At 38.0% G+C, this 13,525-nt stretch overlaps 1 protein-coding gene across 1 annotated transcript in view; it reads right to left on the bottom strand.

Annotated features, from left to right (window-relative positions):
- HIT1 (Membrane trafficking VPS53 family protein) overlaps positions 1 to 11,510 on the bottom strand; it is a 76,214-nt gene extending 64,704 nt beyond the window's left edge. Inside the window, exons 1-6 of the mRNA XM_010260330.3 lie at positions 11,219 to 11,510; positions 10,713 to 11,095; positions 10,421 to 10,507; positions 6,756 to 6,850; positions 1,622 to 1,678; positions 1,240 to 1,390 (exon numbers count right to left, since the gene is read on the bottom strand). Coding sequence (XP_010258632.1) covers positions 1,240 to 1,390; positions 1,622 to 1,678; positions 6,756 to 6,850; positions 10,421 to 10,469 — 352 coding nt within the window. The 5' untranslated portion in view covers positions 10,470 to 10,507; positions 10,713 to 11,095; positions 11,219 to 11,510. The remainder of the gene's footprint in view (positions 1 to 1,239; positions 1,391 to 1,621; positions 1,679 to 6,755; positions 6,851 to 10,420; positions 10,508 to 10,712; positions 11,096 to 11,218) is intronic.
- Positions 11,511 to 13,525: the final 2,015 nt, after the last annotated feature.

The raw sequence follows: 13,525 nt of genomic DNA, 5'->3' as shown, positions 1-13,525 counted from the left end.
ATACTAGTTGTTATGGAATGGTTGGGGTTATTTGTCTCATTTATGTACCTTCTCACATTAAAGTCCCCTCCCAAACACCATGGTCCCTCCCAAAGGCCCCTAACTGCGGCTAGATCTTCCCAGAAGATATCATTTTCTCTATATGAGTTAGGGCCATACACATTGTTTAGCACCCATTCCCTTCCCCATTCTTCCAAATTGTAAGGATACCACCCGAGGCTCCCCAAGATGGGGTCAAGGCCAACTTAGACCCCTACTACTCCAGATACTTCTTATCCATCTTCCATCCAAATCTGAAAGTTTCGTTTCCTGAAGCATGACTATTACTGGTCTCTCTATTTTTATCACATCCTGACGATTCTCCTCTTCTTTGCACTCCCTAACCCTCTTACATTCCAACAAAGAATCTTCATTCCACTCTTTCGTTTCCTGAAAGTTTTGTTTCCCGAAGCATGACTATTACATGCCATTGACAACCACATCTTTGAACAACTCCTTTAAATTTATCAAACCAAGCTCAAAGACAAACCTACTTAGGATTACCTTTACACAATCAACATGGTCACCAACTCACCCTTCCTCTTAACAAAGAGAGTGTGATCAGCATGCCATTGACAACCACATCTTTGAACAGCTCCTTTAAACCTATCAAACCAAGCTCAAGGAGAAACCTACTTAGGATTACCTTTTGGAGAGAATCCTAGGTCCCTTAACTTTTGGAACCCCGTGGTGGCAGGTTCAATAAGAAACTAGCCTCTTAAAAAAGAAACTTCCAGTATGCTTTCTTTCAGTCTTCAAAATAGCTATGCAAGTGGCAAAAAGATTGGAGAAGATGATGAGAGATTTCAGTGGGAATCGGGTGAACATAGAAGATGCCATCTTCTTAAGTTGTAAATTGTGTGCAGGAAAAAAGGATGGGGATTTAGATTTGGTGAAAACTGTCAAAAGGAATAGGTTAGTATTGAAGAAATGGTTGTGGAGATTCCCTCTAGAAGCAAATAAATTGTGGCACTCTATCACCAAAAACATATGCCTCAGGGCATTTTGGGGCACCTCACCTGGACCACTCTTTTTAAAAAACTGATTTATAATATATGAGTCTGGATCATAGTTTCTAAATATATTCTGTATACTTTTTGTTAACATCAATACAGCAAGAATACAATATCAATCATTTCTAGTAACTTATCAGCACAAAAAGAAAACAAAAGCAAAAGAAGAAGGAAGAAGAAAACTAACCTAGCATGGTTAGACGATGAAGAGCAGTTATTGTAGTTGTTATATGCTTCTTTGCAAAATCCAACTTTTTAATGTCACGGCAGATTTCCTGAACCATTGTCTCACTTTGCTCTGCCTTTGTTTTTATCTCTCGGATTTTGTACATGAGTTCCTGAATAGAAAAAAAAAAGTATAACTACCAAATACAATTAAGAAAAATCATAATACTCGATCGAGCATTTAGAAGACTAGGATTTTAATGGGTTCCCATCACTGATTAATAAAACCAAAAAATGAATACTGAAATGATGCCTTCAAAACTAGATTTCATTTGCAATTAGATATTTATATTTGATGATCAATAAAAAATTTTTAGTCATAATTTTGTGCATAAAGAATAAACCTGAACAGCACGTGTTGCTGCAGCAAGATCTTCCTTAGCCTTGGTTCCTGAATTACTCTGAAATGATAAATGATTTACACATCAACTAACTTGAATGACCCAAAAAGAAAAGGAGGGTAATGTCACGATCAGTCACAGGACAAAAATTGTGTTTAAATTTAAAAGCTGGCCAGCTTGTATTGACAGGAAGCTTTTGAAGAAAACAGAAATGGTAAAAGGAAAAAAGAAATGAAACTGAAATAAAGGTCAACTATATTGCAGGTTTCACATATATTTTCTGCATAAAAAGAAAAAAATCCATCAAACCTTTTTCAAAAGAGAAACACTGATATAGAGAATCTTCTTCATGAGAAAGTAGAGCAGAAGTTTGTGTCTCCTCATATTGTGAGGGCCTTTTGATGGAGATTATTAACGAGAGAGAGAGAGAGAGAGAGAGAGAGAGAGAGAGAGAGAGAAACTACATGCACCATGACAAAGAAAAAGGAGGAATTGGAAAGCTATCACTTTAAGTCATGTAGTATATGCATAGAAATGAGAATAAACAGTTCTTATGCATTGCCAATTTGTAGACAAATATGCTTTTACTGCATTCAAGCTTTGCAATACAATGGGTGACTCTAGAGATATGTTAGACATTATGTCAAGATGGTATTCTGTGCCTTATGATATGAAAGGTGAATTGCCGTAAAGATATGTCTTTCTAGCTATAATATAGGCATCTGAAAGAAGAGGATTGCAAGGATTTTTCAGAATCAATCTTAGGCCAAAATGATTTGATTTCTATCAGGGTGGATTGCTGTTTTTTCCTTTCTTTTTTGGTAAAAGGGTAGATTGCTTACTTCACTGCTGATGTTTTCCAAGAGTATAGGAGCATAATTATGAAGTTAATGCCTAGGAAACAAGGTGTTTTCTAGAGGTGTCTCTATACAATGCCATATGTTGCATACATGTTATGTTAGCCACCCTCTTAGGAAGCAAATCAAGGAGGTTTAGGACCAGTATAAAGAAAAGATACTGCAGCAGGAAGCAGAGAAGGGGGGGAAAAGCAAAGTCGCAGTTAGTGACACACAGGTTAACTAATAGCTTGAACTGGAATAATTCTTATGTGGTCTCAGTCAAGGAAAAACCCAACTGGGAGTAGGTGTTGCCGGTTATAGTTTATAAGTTTCATCGATTCTCAGGAGCTACTATCAGAGGTTTCTTCTCTAATCAAGCGATTATCTGACTGATCAAAGAGGTCACCGAGATTACAGCAGCAGTGTTTCCCTCTCAGTGGTGTCTTATGCCATCTCTAACTGGAAACCAATATCCAATGTTTTTTTTATCAGCAAAAAGATTGTTTCATTAATTAAAATATGTGGAGTTAATTACAGACTGATGACCCAATAGTCATCCCCAAGGATTATAACCCAAGTTACAACGAGGCCCAATATAGTTGCTGCTTGCAGCCCCTTGTTTGGCTAAAGTATCTGCTAACCCATTTGCACTCCTCCTGATCCACCTGAAATCAGCATTTATATCCTTTGCTAATCTCTCCCCTTCTCTGAAGATATGCTTGAGGGTCCACGGGACATGTCTATTACATTTTGCCCAAGAGATTACAACTTTTTTGAGTCCCCCCTCCACTTCCACCTGACAAAAACCCAATTGCTTTGCCAATCAGAGGCCCTGTAATAATGCCAATAACTCAGCCTTTGTTGAGTTTGTAATACCAATTGGCCCTGAATATAGAGCCAATATCTTGCATTTTTCATTTCTGATTGCTCCCCCAATTCCTGCCACTCCCGGGTTGCCCATAGAGCTTCCATCAAAATTCAGTTTCACTTTGTTTACCTATGGTGGTTTCCACTCAACTCTTATAGCTTCCTTGCCCCTAGAGGACTGTGCTATTTCTTTCTGTAGAGAACACTGATGTGGGCCCCACGGCTGTGGTCCCCACTGTGTTCGTATGACAGCTTGTTATTTCAGTTTGTTATTTATTTCAGTCTTTTATTTGTTTTATTTGCCATGTAAGTATTAAGGGCAGTTCTGTCCTTTCCTACATGAAGTGAACATAACCTATAAATATTAAGAGAGTGGCGGCGGCAGACTTATTCAATCTGTCCCTCCTTTCAAAACCCTTGTGCACTTCTGCTTCTTCTCCTTTCTTCTTCCTCTTCCTTCTATTTTTCTCAATCCAAAATCAGTTGGGATTCAAGACTGATTGTAGTCTTGATCGACTACTCTTTCCATGCCCTTTGGAGTTTGGATGTCAGTTATAGAGAAAACATGAAAACTATCCAAGGTTTTTATCCACAATGTAACCCTCAGTTTTATGTTGTCAATGACCTCTTCCAAAGTTCTAGATTTTCCAGCGAAGATTATGTTATTTCTTTCCTCCCATACTCCCCAAGCCATAGTCGCTTTGGTAAATTTCCACATAATTCTCCCTCTCTTCTTTGGTTGCCTCAAGAAGTTAGGATTGAAAATGTCTGTCACCTCTTGGGGAAGGTCCCATCTGCAACCAAAGAGAGAATAGAAAATTTTCCAAATACGATGTACAAATGGACAGGAGATCAATAAGTGGGAGAGGGACTCTCCACTATTCCTACAAAGAAAACACATATGAGGAGAGAGGCTAGTGGAAGGCCTCCTTTTCTGCAGCAAGTCGCAAGTATTTACCTTAGCAAGGAAAAGGGTCCAGCAGAAAGCTTGGACTTTTGGTGGGGTTGGTTTGCTCCAAATTTCTTTCACTAGGGGAGCCACCCCTTGGGGCCTAGCAGAAGCAAGATGACTAAAAAAAGAGGAGCAAGAGAAGAGCCCATCTGGGGGGATTACCCAGAATCTAGAATCCTCCAAATTGGGGTCTAAGTAAACTGATTGCAAGGTTCCAATATCCAATGTTATCACAAACCATTTGAAGAAGATGAAGGTTGACCTGGAAATTTGGGATTTGCCATTCAATCTCTGGACACCAGAGGTCTTTTATCAAACAAGCAAGTGTTGTGGCGGCCTTATAGAAATCCATGAACTCACAAAGACATTGACTGGTCTTCGGTGGGAGAGGATTAAAATTGAAGGGAAGTCAGCAGATGCAATCCCTCGAGCACTTCATATCCATTACAAAGGTGATACCTACAAGCATAGTTTTCAAGGCACCTAGGCGATGCTGGGCGACAGTGGGGCACCTAGGCATCGCCTAGGCGATAAAAATTTTATAATATAAAAATCTAACTTTTGGCTAGTTCCCTAGTTTTATATTCCATTCAGCATGTATATTAATTGAAAAAATAGCAATTCTCTTTGTTAAGAACATTAAATTTCCTCTAAAAATGTGGAAAATCATCACATCTAAACGATAAAAATCTTTTACATATATTAATTTAATTATTTTTAAAAATAATACTGCTATAATAAGGATTTAATAGAGAATTTTATGTCAACTAGCAGCTAAAGAAGGTCAACTTTATATGATAAATATTCAATATGGAAAGTAAAATAGAAAAAAACAAGGATGGGGTTTCTGTTTTATTTAATTAGAGAGAGAATAGAAAAAAACAGAACCTCTTTATAATTCTATTCTTTCTTTCCTCTTTCTTTCTTTCTTTCTTTATTTTTCTCTCCTCAAAAACCTTTGATCTTTTAAATTTCAATAGTAAAACATTAAAACAAAGTATATTGATATATAGCATATAATAAAATGTAGTAACACATACATTAGTAAGTAAGATACAACAATATAAATGATATTATAAAAGGCGTCCGCCTTGTCATTTTTGTCGCCTAGGCGGGTGCTTAGTTGCCTAGGCGGGCGCTTAGTCGCCTAGAAGGGCGCCTAGTTGCTAAAAGTCAAGGCATTTGGGTGAGGCACCCAGCCAAGGGTGCCTAGGCGACCTTGACAACTATGCCTACAAGGTTTGGATCACATCTCCAATGGAGGTGAGCTTGTACAGAGGAGACTTCAATGTAAGGGATGATAAGGTGGCAGATGGTTCAACATGCGGACAAGGAAGATTTGCGGGTAAACAACAGATGGAATGTTACACAAAGAAGGAAAGAGAGGACTTGTTGACCAGGAAAGGCACCACAAGCATTTCCTCTTTTTTGGAGTTAAACCAGCCGAAAGATTTTGATCTTACGGCTAAATTTGAATCAAGGTGTCAGAAGGGTAAAGAAAAGCTGGGGGAGAATTTTTGGAATGTTCTTGAAATTCAGTTGCTGTAATTTGGATCAGTTTTTGTTCTTAATTAGAGTTTGTTTTGATGTGTTTGGCGAGGTTCCATCTTGTCACCTATTGGGTTGTAACTCGCTTTTTTTTATTAATGAATTTTCACTTTACTCTTCAAAAAAAATAGAGAGAATCAAAGCTAGTCATAAAAATCAGGACTTCGAGCACTTCTGTAATGCAGTTAAACACTTCATAAATCGGAACTATCACCACCCTGTTCAAGTCTCGAAAGTGTTTGCTAGATTGAAAGGGGGTTTATTTGGGGTTGGGACAGTCAAGAAGGTGAAGATAGTTAAGAAAGTTAGTACGAGGTTCAAAGGAGTTCAGACTGATCATGTTGACGGTGTGAAGTAACCATGGAGGATTCAGTTTCATCCTGCTGGTGGAGTGAACTAATCAAGCATTGCCTAGTGTGATCTTTATTTGAGTTTTCGTTTGTTTTCAGTTGTTCAACACTTCAGCTTTGTGGGGGCTTAGTTGTCTGCCACCTTTGGTCTGTTGTTGTGATTGTTGAAGGTGTGTTAGATGTATGGGTTTGGGTTGTATTTTGAGTCTGGAGTATGTTCTATTTTACAGGATCTAAATCATGTATATGTTAAATGAAGGTAGCCAGGCCTAGCAGAGCTAATGCAGAAATTACAAGATGCCTAGGCCTGAGCAAAAAGATGCAAGAATCTGGGTGAAAACCTTCCAAAAGCATTGCAGTAAGGTCCCTATCAGGAGGATTAATAACCTCTGTATTATAGCAAAATACAATTGCAATAGGAACAGGAAGGAAATACAAGCGAATGCATTTTAGTTCCCAATAATCCTGAGCATCAGAATGTACCAATAAAATCCTGAAAACTAGAGTTGTATAAAGATCTGAAAGGGGGAAGAAAGTCAACTTTTTCTTATGGATAACAAGTAAAAAAGAAAAAGAATTACCTGTTGGCGAACAGCTGCTAATATCCCTGCATCCACACGGCGAATCTCGCTGTGTATTTTTTGCATAAGGGGTTCCACACCAGATAAAGATGCCTCTGGATATTGACGATTCTCCACAATGTCAATATATAAGAAAGTGATAGTTCAGAGAAACAAGAGGAAAAAGATGTGATTGCATAAGTTACTGCTTCATACATATATTTAACCCAAATTATTAAAGAGGAATATTTTTGAATTTGAAACATTATTTGTCCTTTCAATTATATGAGATTGAAAAGAGGATAATTTTGTATACCAATCAAAAAATAGAGATAATTTTGAATTTGCAGCAAGGCAAATCTGCACCTATGAATTTCAAACTAGCTAGCCTTTCTTTTTGATAAATCACTAGCTAGCCTTAAATAAATTAAAAGTTTAAGTTCACGTGTATTTAGGCCCCTTACAAGCTTAATATGGACATGCTTCAGACTAAGGTATTCATTTCACATGCATAGCATGAGCAGTAAACTGATGAACCATCTCTTTGGGCATTAGGACACCAACTGCATAGTTTGGTGCATATTCTATAAATGGATCTGGCATTGTTTATATACTTGTCTGCTTGTACATTTGACATGATTGACCATTTTCTTCAGTTCAAACCTTTTTGGAGGAGCAAAATTGTTTAGGGGTCATTCCACTGTCCCAGAAATGGTAACCTTGTATTTGCATGGCCAATGAAACAGGAGAATATTTGTGAGAAAGGGAATCCACCATGCAAGCTATTTAAATTACATTATTACAACCATTTTAATTCCACAGAATCTTGCCCCTAAAGTTTAAATAAGTCCCTCAGATGGTTGGAGAGGCATTCATTCATTCATTTACATGGACTTCTAATGGCTGCCGCATCCACCCTGGCCAGTGAGGTGTCCTCCTTTGGGTGATGCCATCATTAAATTAAACTTCAATTGGTGCTCCTTAGGTAACCCAAGGCCCTCAAGCTCCAGTCTCATGTTACTAGGCTCACATGGAAGAATTACTTTTATTGGTGATGTCATTAAATTAAAAGTTCATGAGGTGCTCCTTATGTAACCCAAGGCTGTTTCTCTCTCAAGACCTGATCAAATTGGGATTTATATGGTTTGACATAGACCAGATCCTCCCTCTCCACCCCCCCCCCCCCCTCTTAAAACCAGATCAGATTTTTTTTATCAGCAGCAACAAAGAGAAGAATTCATTAAAAATTAAAAATTAAGTGAGTTACAACAAGATGTTGTGAAAACAAAAAACAAAAAAAACAAAAAAAGAGCATAGACACTACAGTCTTTCCCCACCACCCTTTTAAATTTGAGCCCAAAACATTTGCTGTCTATTAACCCTTTGCTTAGCCAAACAGTTTGCAGATCTTCGAACCCATCTAACTTGTATCTGCATGTCTCTTGAGAACCATTTGTACCATCTTAATTCATTTCTGAAATTCCACACCACATTCTTTTCATTCATTAACCTGCCAACTACCACCTTTGAATCACCTTCAATCATCAACCTCTCCACCCTTATTTCTTTAGCTTTTTGCACACCAAATACTACTGCCAATGCTTCTACCCTTACTGAATCGCCTTCTCCTATTGGACCTAAATACATAGCACATATGGTTCTGTTCTCATCCCTTACCACCAACACCCATATTCAAAAAGGCCCTAGATTACCCATACTGCTACCATCAAAGTTTAGCTTCGACCATCCTTTGGAGGTGCCCAATTGTCCAACCCTCTTTTTCTTTTCCTTTAGGTTTTTTAGAAGAGGACATACTACTGCTCCCCAATTTCTAAAAGTGATGACGGATAATTTCAATTACAGTGAGATCTGAGAATAGCTCCAAAGTCTTCACCCAATGTGCCACTCTTAAAGTGATGGTTTCAATTAATACCTCCCTACTTCTGTCTTTCTCCTTGGAAATCCTTGCATTCCTTTCTTCCCAAATTGTCCAGATCAAAAGCTGCCCTTGTGAATTTCCACATGATTCTACCCCTTCTTTTTGAGCATCACAAACATGGCAAACGATCTATCCAGTCCAGGAGAATAAGAGGTGGTAAGCAGTCTCACAATTCAATTTGAACATGATACACCAGCCAGGGGACAATAACCAGTAGGGTTTCTTCCCCCACAAAACCATATTCTCCACCCATCTCTTCAGATACAAGCCCTCAATCACGAGTCTCAAGTCATATTCTCCACCCATCTCAAGTCATATGTCTCTTGAGATACAAGCCCTCAACAAGGAAGGCACTAGATGGATTCCATCCACTTGAACCAGGATACATGTGAAAACTAACTTCCTCCAGGAGCTTGTTCTTGGATCAACAAATCTGGACCTGCCATAGGCTTCACCCACAGCTTCAAAAGTTTGGAAAGACCACGCATGGAAAGGAATGCCGTAAACATTAATCCACACCAGGATTGTTGGTCCAACATCTCTCATAGCGCCAACCAACAGATTCCATCTTCCAATCCTCAGATCAGGAGGCCAGCACTGTTTATTTTCTCAAAGCAAAATGTTCTCTGCCTCCTCATTTTTGAAAATGAACAAAAAGAAACCAGCATTCAGTTTCCTCGCTTGGAAAAAACCATTTGGTTTCCACACAGCAACCGCCCACTCCTTCACATTTTCCTCATCTGGATCCAAATTAAATCGTCCCACCTTACTCCTCTTGAGCAAACTCAGTTGGCCATGGTCATACTCACATACACCTCCATATTACCAGCCTCTACGCAAGCTCCATGCATATCTTTAGCCCTCACTAACTTAGGCACCGCCTGATTTAGCACCAAAAAGACAATTTTATGACTTAGGCAAATGGCTTGGCATACAAGCTTGACAAATTAGGTAAAGCAGTACTTTCTATATTGAGACTTCCTTGTCATTGTAAAGTATTAGTTTCATGGTGTAGCCTCCTCTTTGCATGACTCATAATTTCTTCCTAATACAAAATTCAGTATTAAGGAAAAGGGAGAGCAAGTCAAAATGCACAACCAAGTAATTTGCAGTCTGTGATAATAGAATGGCAAAAATGTAGGAAACAGTCTCATGATGAAGAGAAGATAGATCAATTCTCTGCTCATACATAAGGACAAAAATGAAGAGCAACGGATCTAAAGTCTTTTTTTCTTTTTTTTCTTTTCGAATCCTAAAGTCTTCAGTCCTTTGCGGAAGCATGTAGTACATGTTGATACTATGATGAGACACTTCCACCATAAAGACCACTATTAAAGAGACAAAAGAACTCCATATATTGTACGGGAAAAATGAGTTATAGGCAGAAGATGATAAACTTTGAAAAAGGATCTAGAGAATCCTAAACTCCTTCTCAGCCATTTAGAAAGTGTTATAATAAGCTCATGTTCTTGTAACAGCTTATTGTACAAACCAATTTAGTTCAAATAATCAACTGATTGCCAGATTAGTCTTTATTTTTGGGCAAACTGATTGGTCTTCATTATCTATTTGAATTCAAGCAAACTAGCAAGTACACTATGGTTCATTCAGTTATGAGATTTTGTTTGAGCTTCATTTTTTTTCTAGTTTCAGAGTTTTCAATGACAAATGTTTTAAGCACTCATAAGTTAACATGACAGTATTAATAACTCAATAACCCAATTAAGTGGTTGAGAGAGAGAGGGACCTGTTGGGAACATCTGGTTGATGTATTCGAGAGCACTGGACTTGTCCATTGCGATTAGAACTGAAGATCTAGTTTCAATTATTATACCTGCAAGAAAACGAATGAATGAGAGCTTTATCTGGACCCAGTCAAATTTTTACATTTCTTAGTGATCTAGAACTAACAACTAAAACGTAGTTATTGCGACGCAATAATTGCAGATCAAGAAAAGAATAAAAAAAAAATTGTATTAAAACCGTATAGTTAAAAATAAATAGAAAAACAAAATAGAGTCTGAGGTTTCCTGAGATACCAAGAAGAAAGCAGATTCAAATTGAAACGGGACTAATAATGAAGATCTGAGAATGCTTTTCTGCACATCGAATTCAAGAACTTTGATTATAAAATTTACGAACTTAGGAATGAATCATAAACTAAAATTGCGGCCTCTCTCTTTCCTTCTATGAATCCGACTATGGGCGTTGAGAGTGACGACTACGTAAAAGCGCTAACACCCGAGTCGGAAATCAGGACTCAGAATTATTGATAACCAAAATGCATTCTCTTGGGAGCCCAGATCCTCCGAAATCACTCCGGTAGCAGTTTTGCTAGTTTGAGCACCGCCTTGAAGCTCTAATTTGACCGCCTAATTATTGTATGCCATATAGAAGAGATGAAGGGACGTTCTGGATACAACTATAATGAAAGAAAACAAATAATTAGGAGAAAGGAAAAACAGTAAGAAAATGAGTCCAGAAAACAACGAAAAACAAAAGGAATAAGTGAAAAAAAAAATTAAAAAGAAAAAACAGATCCCACTTTCTTCCCCTATCTCTTCTCTTCAACGAACATAAAGCAGGTGCCCTCTTCCTTCTCTCTTTGCAGAAAGTAATAGATTCCGCCCCCTTCACTAATAGGATCCACCTCCTCTCTCTCTATCTGTAGAATTCTGGGATTTTTTAAGTTTTTGATTTCCGAATGGTGAATGCCCACATTGAAAATTGCAGATTTGTGCTGAAGAGAACTCCTAAATTGATAATTTTAACCGGATGAAGCGTAGTAAGCTGGATTTTCCGGTGTCTGCAAGGAAAGCAGGGACTTTAGAAAGGGTAGGGATCTGCTACCAAGTAGATGCTCCCAATACTGCCAATAAAACGTTGTAGCCGTACATTGGGAACATCTGATTCAAGGCAGATGTTCCCATGCGAGTGCGATGGCTGCTTGGGATTGTTGGGAGCGTCAAGTTGGTAGCAGATCTGAACTGGCTAGTGTGCATGAAAAAATAAGGATAAAATACAAACTACCCTATGTTTTATCAAATAAACTAAAACTTACCCTATTCTTTCAATAATAATTTGGAGTATTCTTAACTTTTCGAATAATTGACAAAACCCTCCCTTGCCGTTAATACAACATTACAATCCGTTTTCTCCGGCAAAACGACAGGGTTCACAAGCACGATCGATCTCTTCCTCGAAGAAGAAAACCAAACCGCTGGTTCACCATATCGAGAGAAAGATGAAGGTTTAACTCCAATCCTAACCTGTTCAAGTGCACAAGATTCAGTTAAGACACTGTTAACGGATATATATTGGGTCAGGTCTGAATCGGTTCAGGATTAGGTGGAATTGATTCCGAATCAATAATAATTATGACCCGGAACTGATCCATTGGTTTCAGTCTCCATAACCATAACTGGCTCGATTAGTTTGGGTCCATCGGGTTGGACCCAATTCGTTGACAGCCCTAAATTCAGCCACTACAGAAGCAAACGACCCGTTTAGGATTTAGCCACCACATTGCATATACGACACATAGAACACCTCTCTTGTGGATGCTTTTTGGTTTTTAAAAAGGGATTATTACCATTGGTTTTTGACTTATTTCTGTATGGATCATCATCAAGGCCTTACTATAGGTTCCTATTTATGGGAAGATCTACTGCTCTTCAACCCAATGTTTTCGAAAGCATACCATATTGGAAAAATTAGGAATTTGACCAGTTCCATTTCATCTCAAAACCGTCTTTTGGCCAAAAACCATAGATTTGGTCAGTAAATCATTGATCCGGGCAGTCGAATTGTTTGAAGTGATGATCTAGATAACGATTTTTGGCCTTTTTTATTTTTTTATTTTTTTGTTAGAATGGGTTGTCTGTTCGGTTCGAACAATCTGACTGTTCGACATGAAAACCAGGCCCCTGACTGGTTTGTTGTCCGATTCAGTTTTTAAAAACGTTGCTTCAATCACAAAACGACTTTTAAAAATCAAAATCAGGATTCCATGGGGATGGATTACAAATCTTACCACTTAATTAGAAAATTAGCATAGCAACTATTAGTGTGACATGTTTGGATGCAAACAATTGCCCAGGTTCCATAACCATTCTCTTTAGACCAAATAGTATGGCAATTCTACACAGGGGATTTCCCGATTTAGCAAGGAAATGGGGAGCATGGCTGCCCCATCCATACTCTTATCTTCAATACCACTTATTGCAATGTTTGGTTTACTGGAACTCATTGCATCCTGGTATAGTAGGGAAGGGGGGAAAGGGGGAAAAAGGAAAGAGGAAGTTGAAGAAGAATGAGAGAGAGAGAGAGAGAGACCTCTGGTTTGGATCTAGAGGAAGAAGATGATAAATGGTGCTCCTCTTGACATTATGACTGGGAATATTTGAAAGGGTAGTATTGGGAATCTAATAAAACTATTTATTTTGAACGGTAGGTCACTCATATGGGGCTCCTTGGAGATTTTGAAAAGTCATGGCAAATTTAAGAGAAATATACAAAAGTCATGGTGAGTTTTAGATAATTTCCCAAAAAAATTACAAGGCGCAAGGGTGAAACAAGTGAAGCTTTATTCTATCATCCAAGCATTACAAAAAGCAGCTTATTTTTGCATAAGTATGGATACATATTTAAATAGACTTTGTCGGTCATATCTAATATACAAGCAAAAGGCAAGGAAGAATAACTAGGAAAATAGGAAAAGAGGCATGCGTTGTTGGCAACAATACAAATATATTGGTATCTAAACTGCATTAAGTGCTAAAACAAAAGTTTATTCTAAAGAATGTTCGCAAAGGCTCAGATTGGAAAGAGTACAAATACAAATATGTACAAT

This window comes from Nelumbo nucifera, chromosome 7 (assembly GCF_055504915.1).
Source record: "Nelumbo nucifera cultivar China Antique chromosome 7, China Antique-T2T, whole genome shotgun sequence".
NCBI lineage: Eukaryota > Viridiplantae > Streptophyta > Magnoliopsida > Proteales > Nelumbonaceae > Nelumbo > Nelumbo nucifera.
The sequence above is the reverse complement of the archived record's forward strand: the minus strand, read 5'-3'. Positions and strand labels throughout refer to the sequence as shown.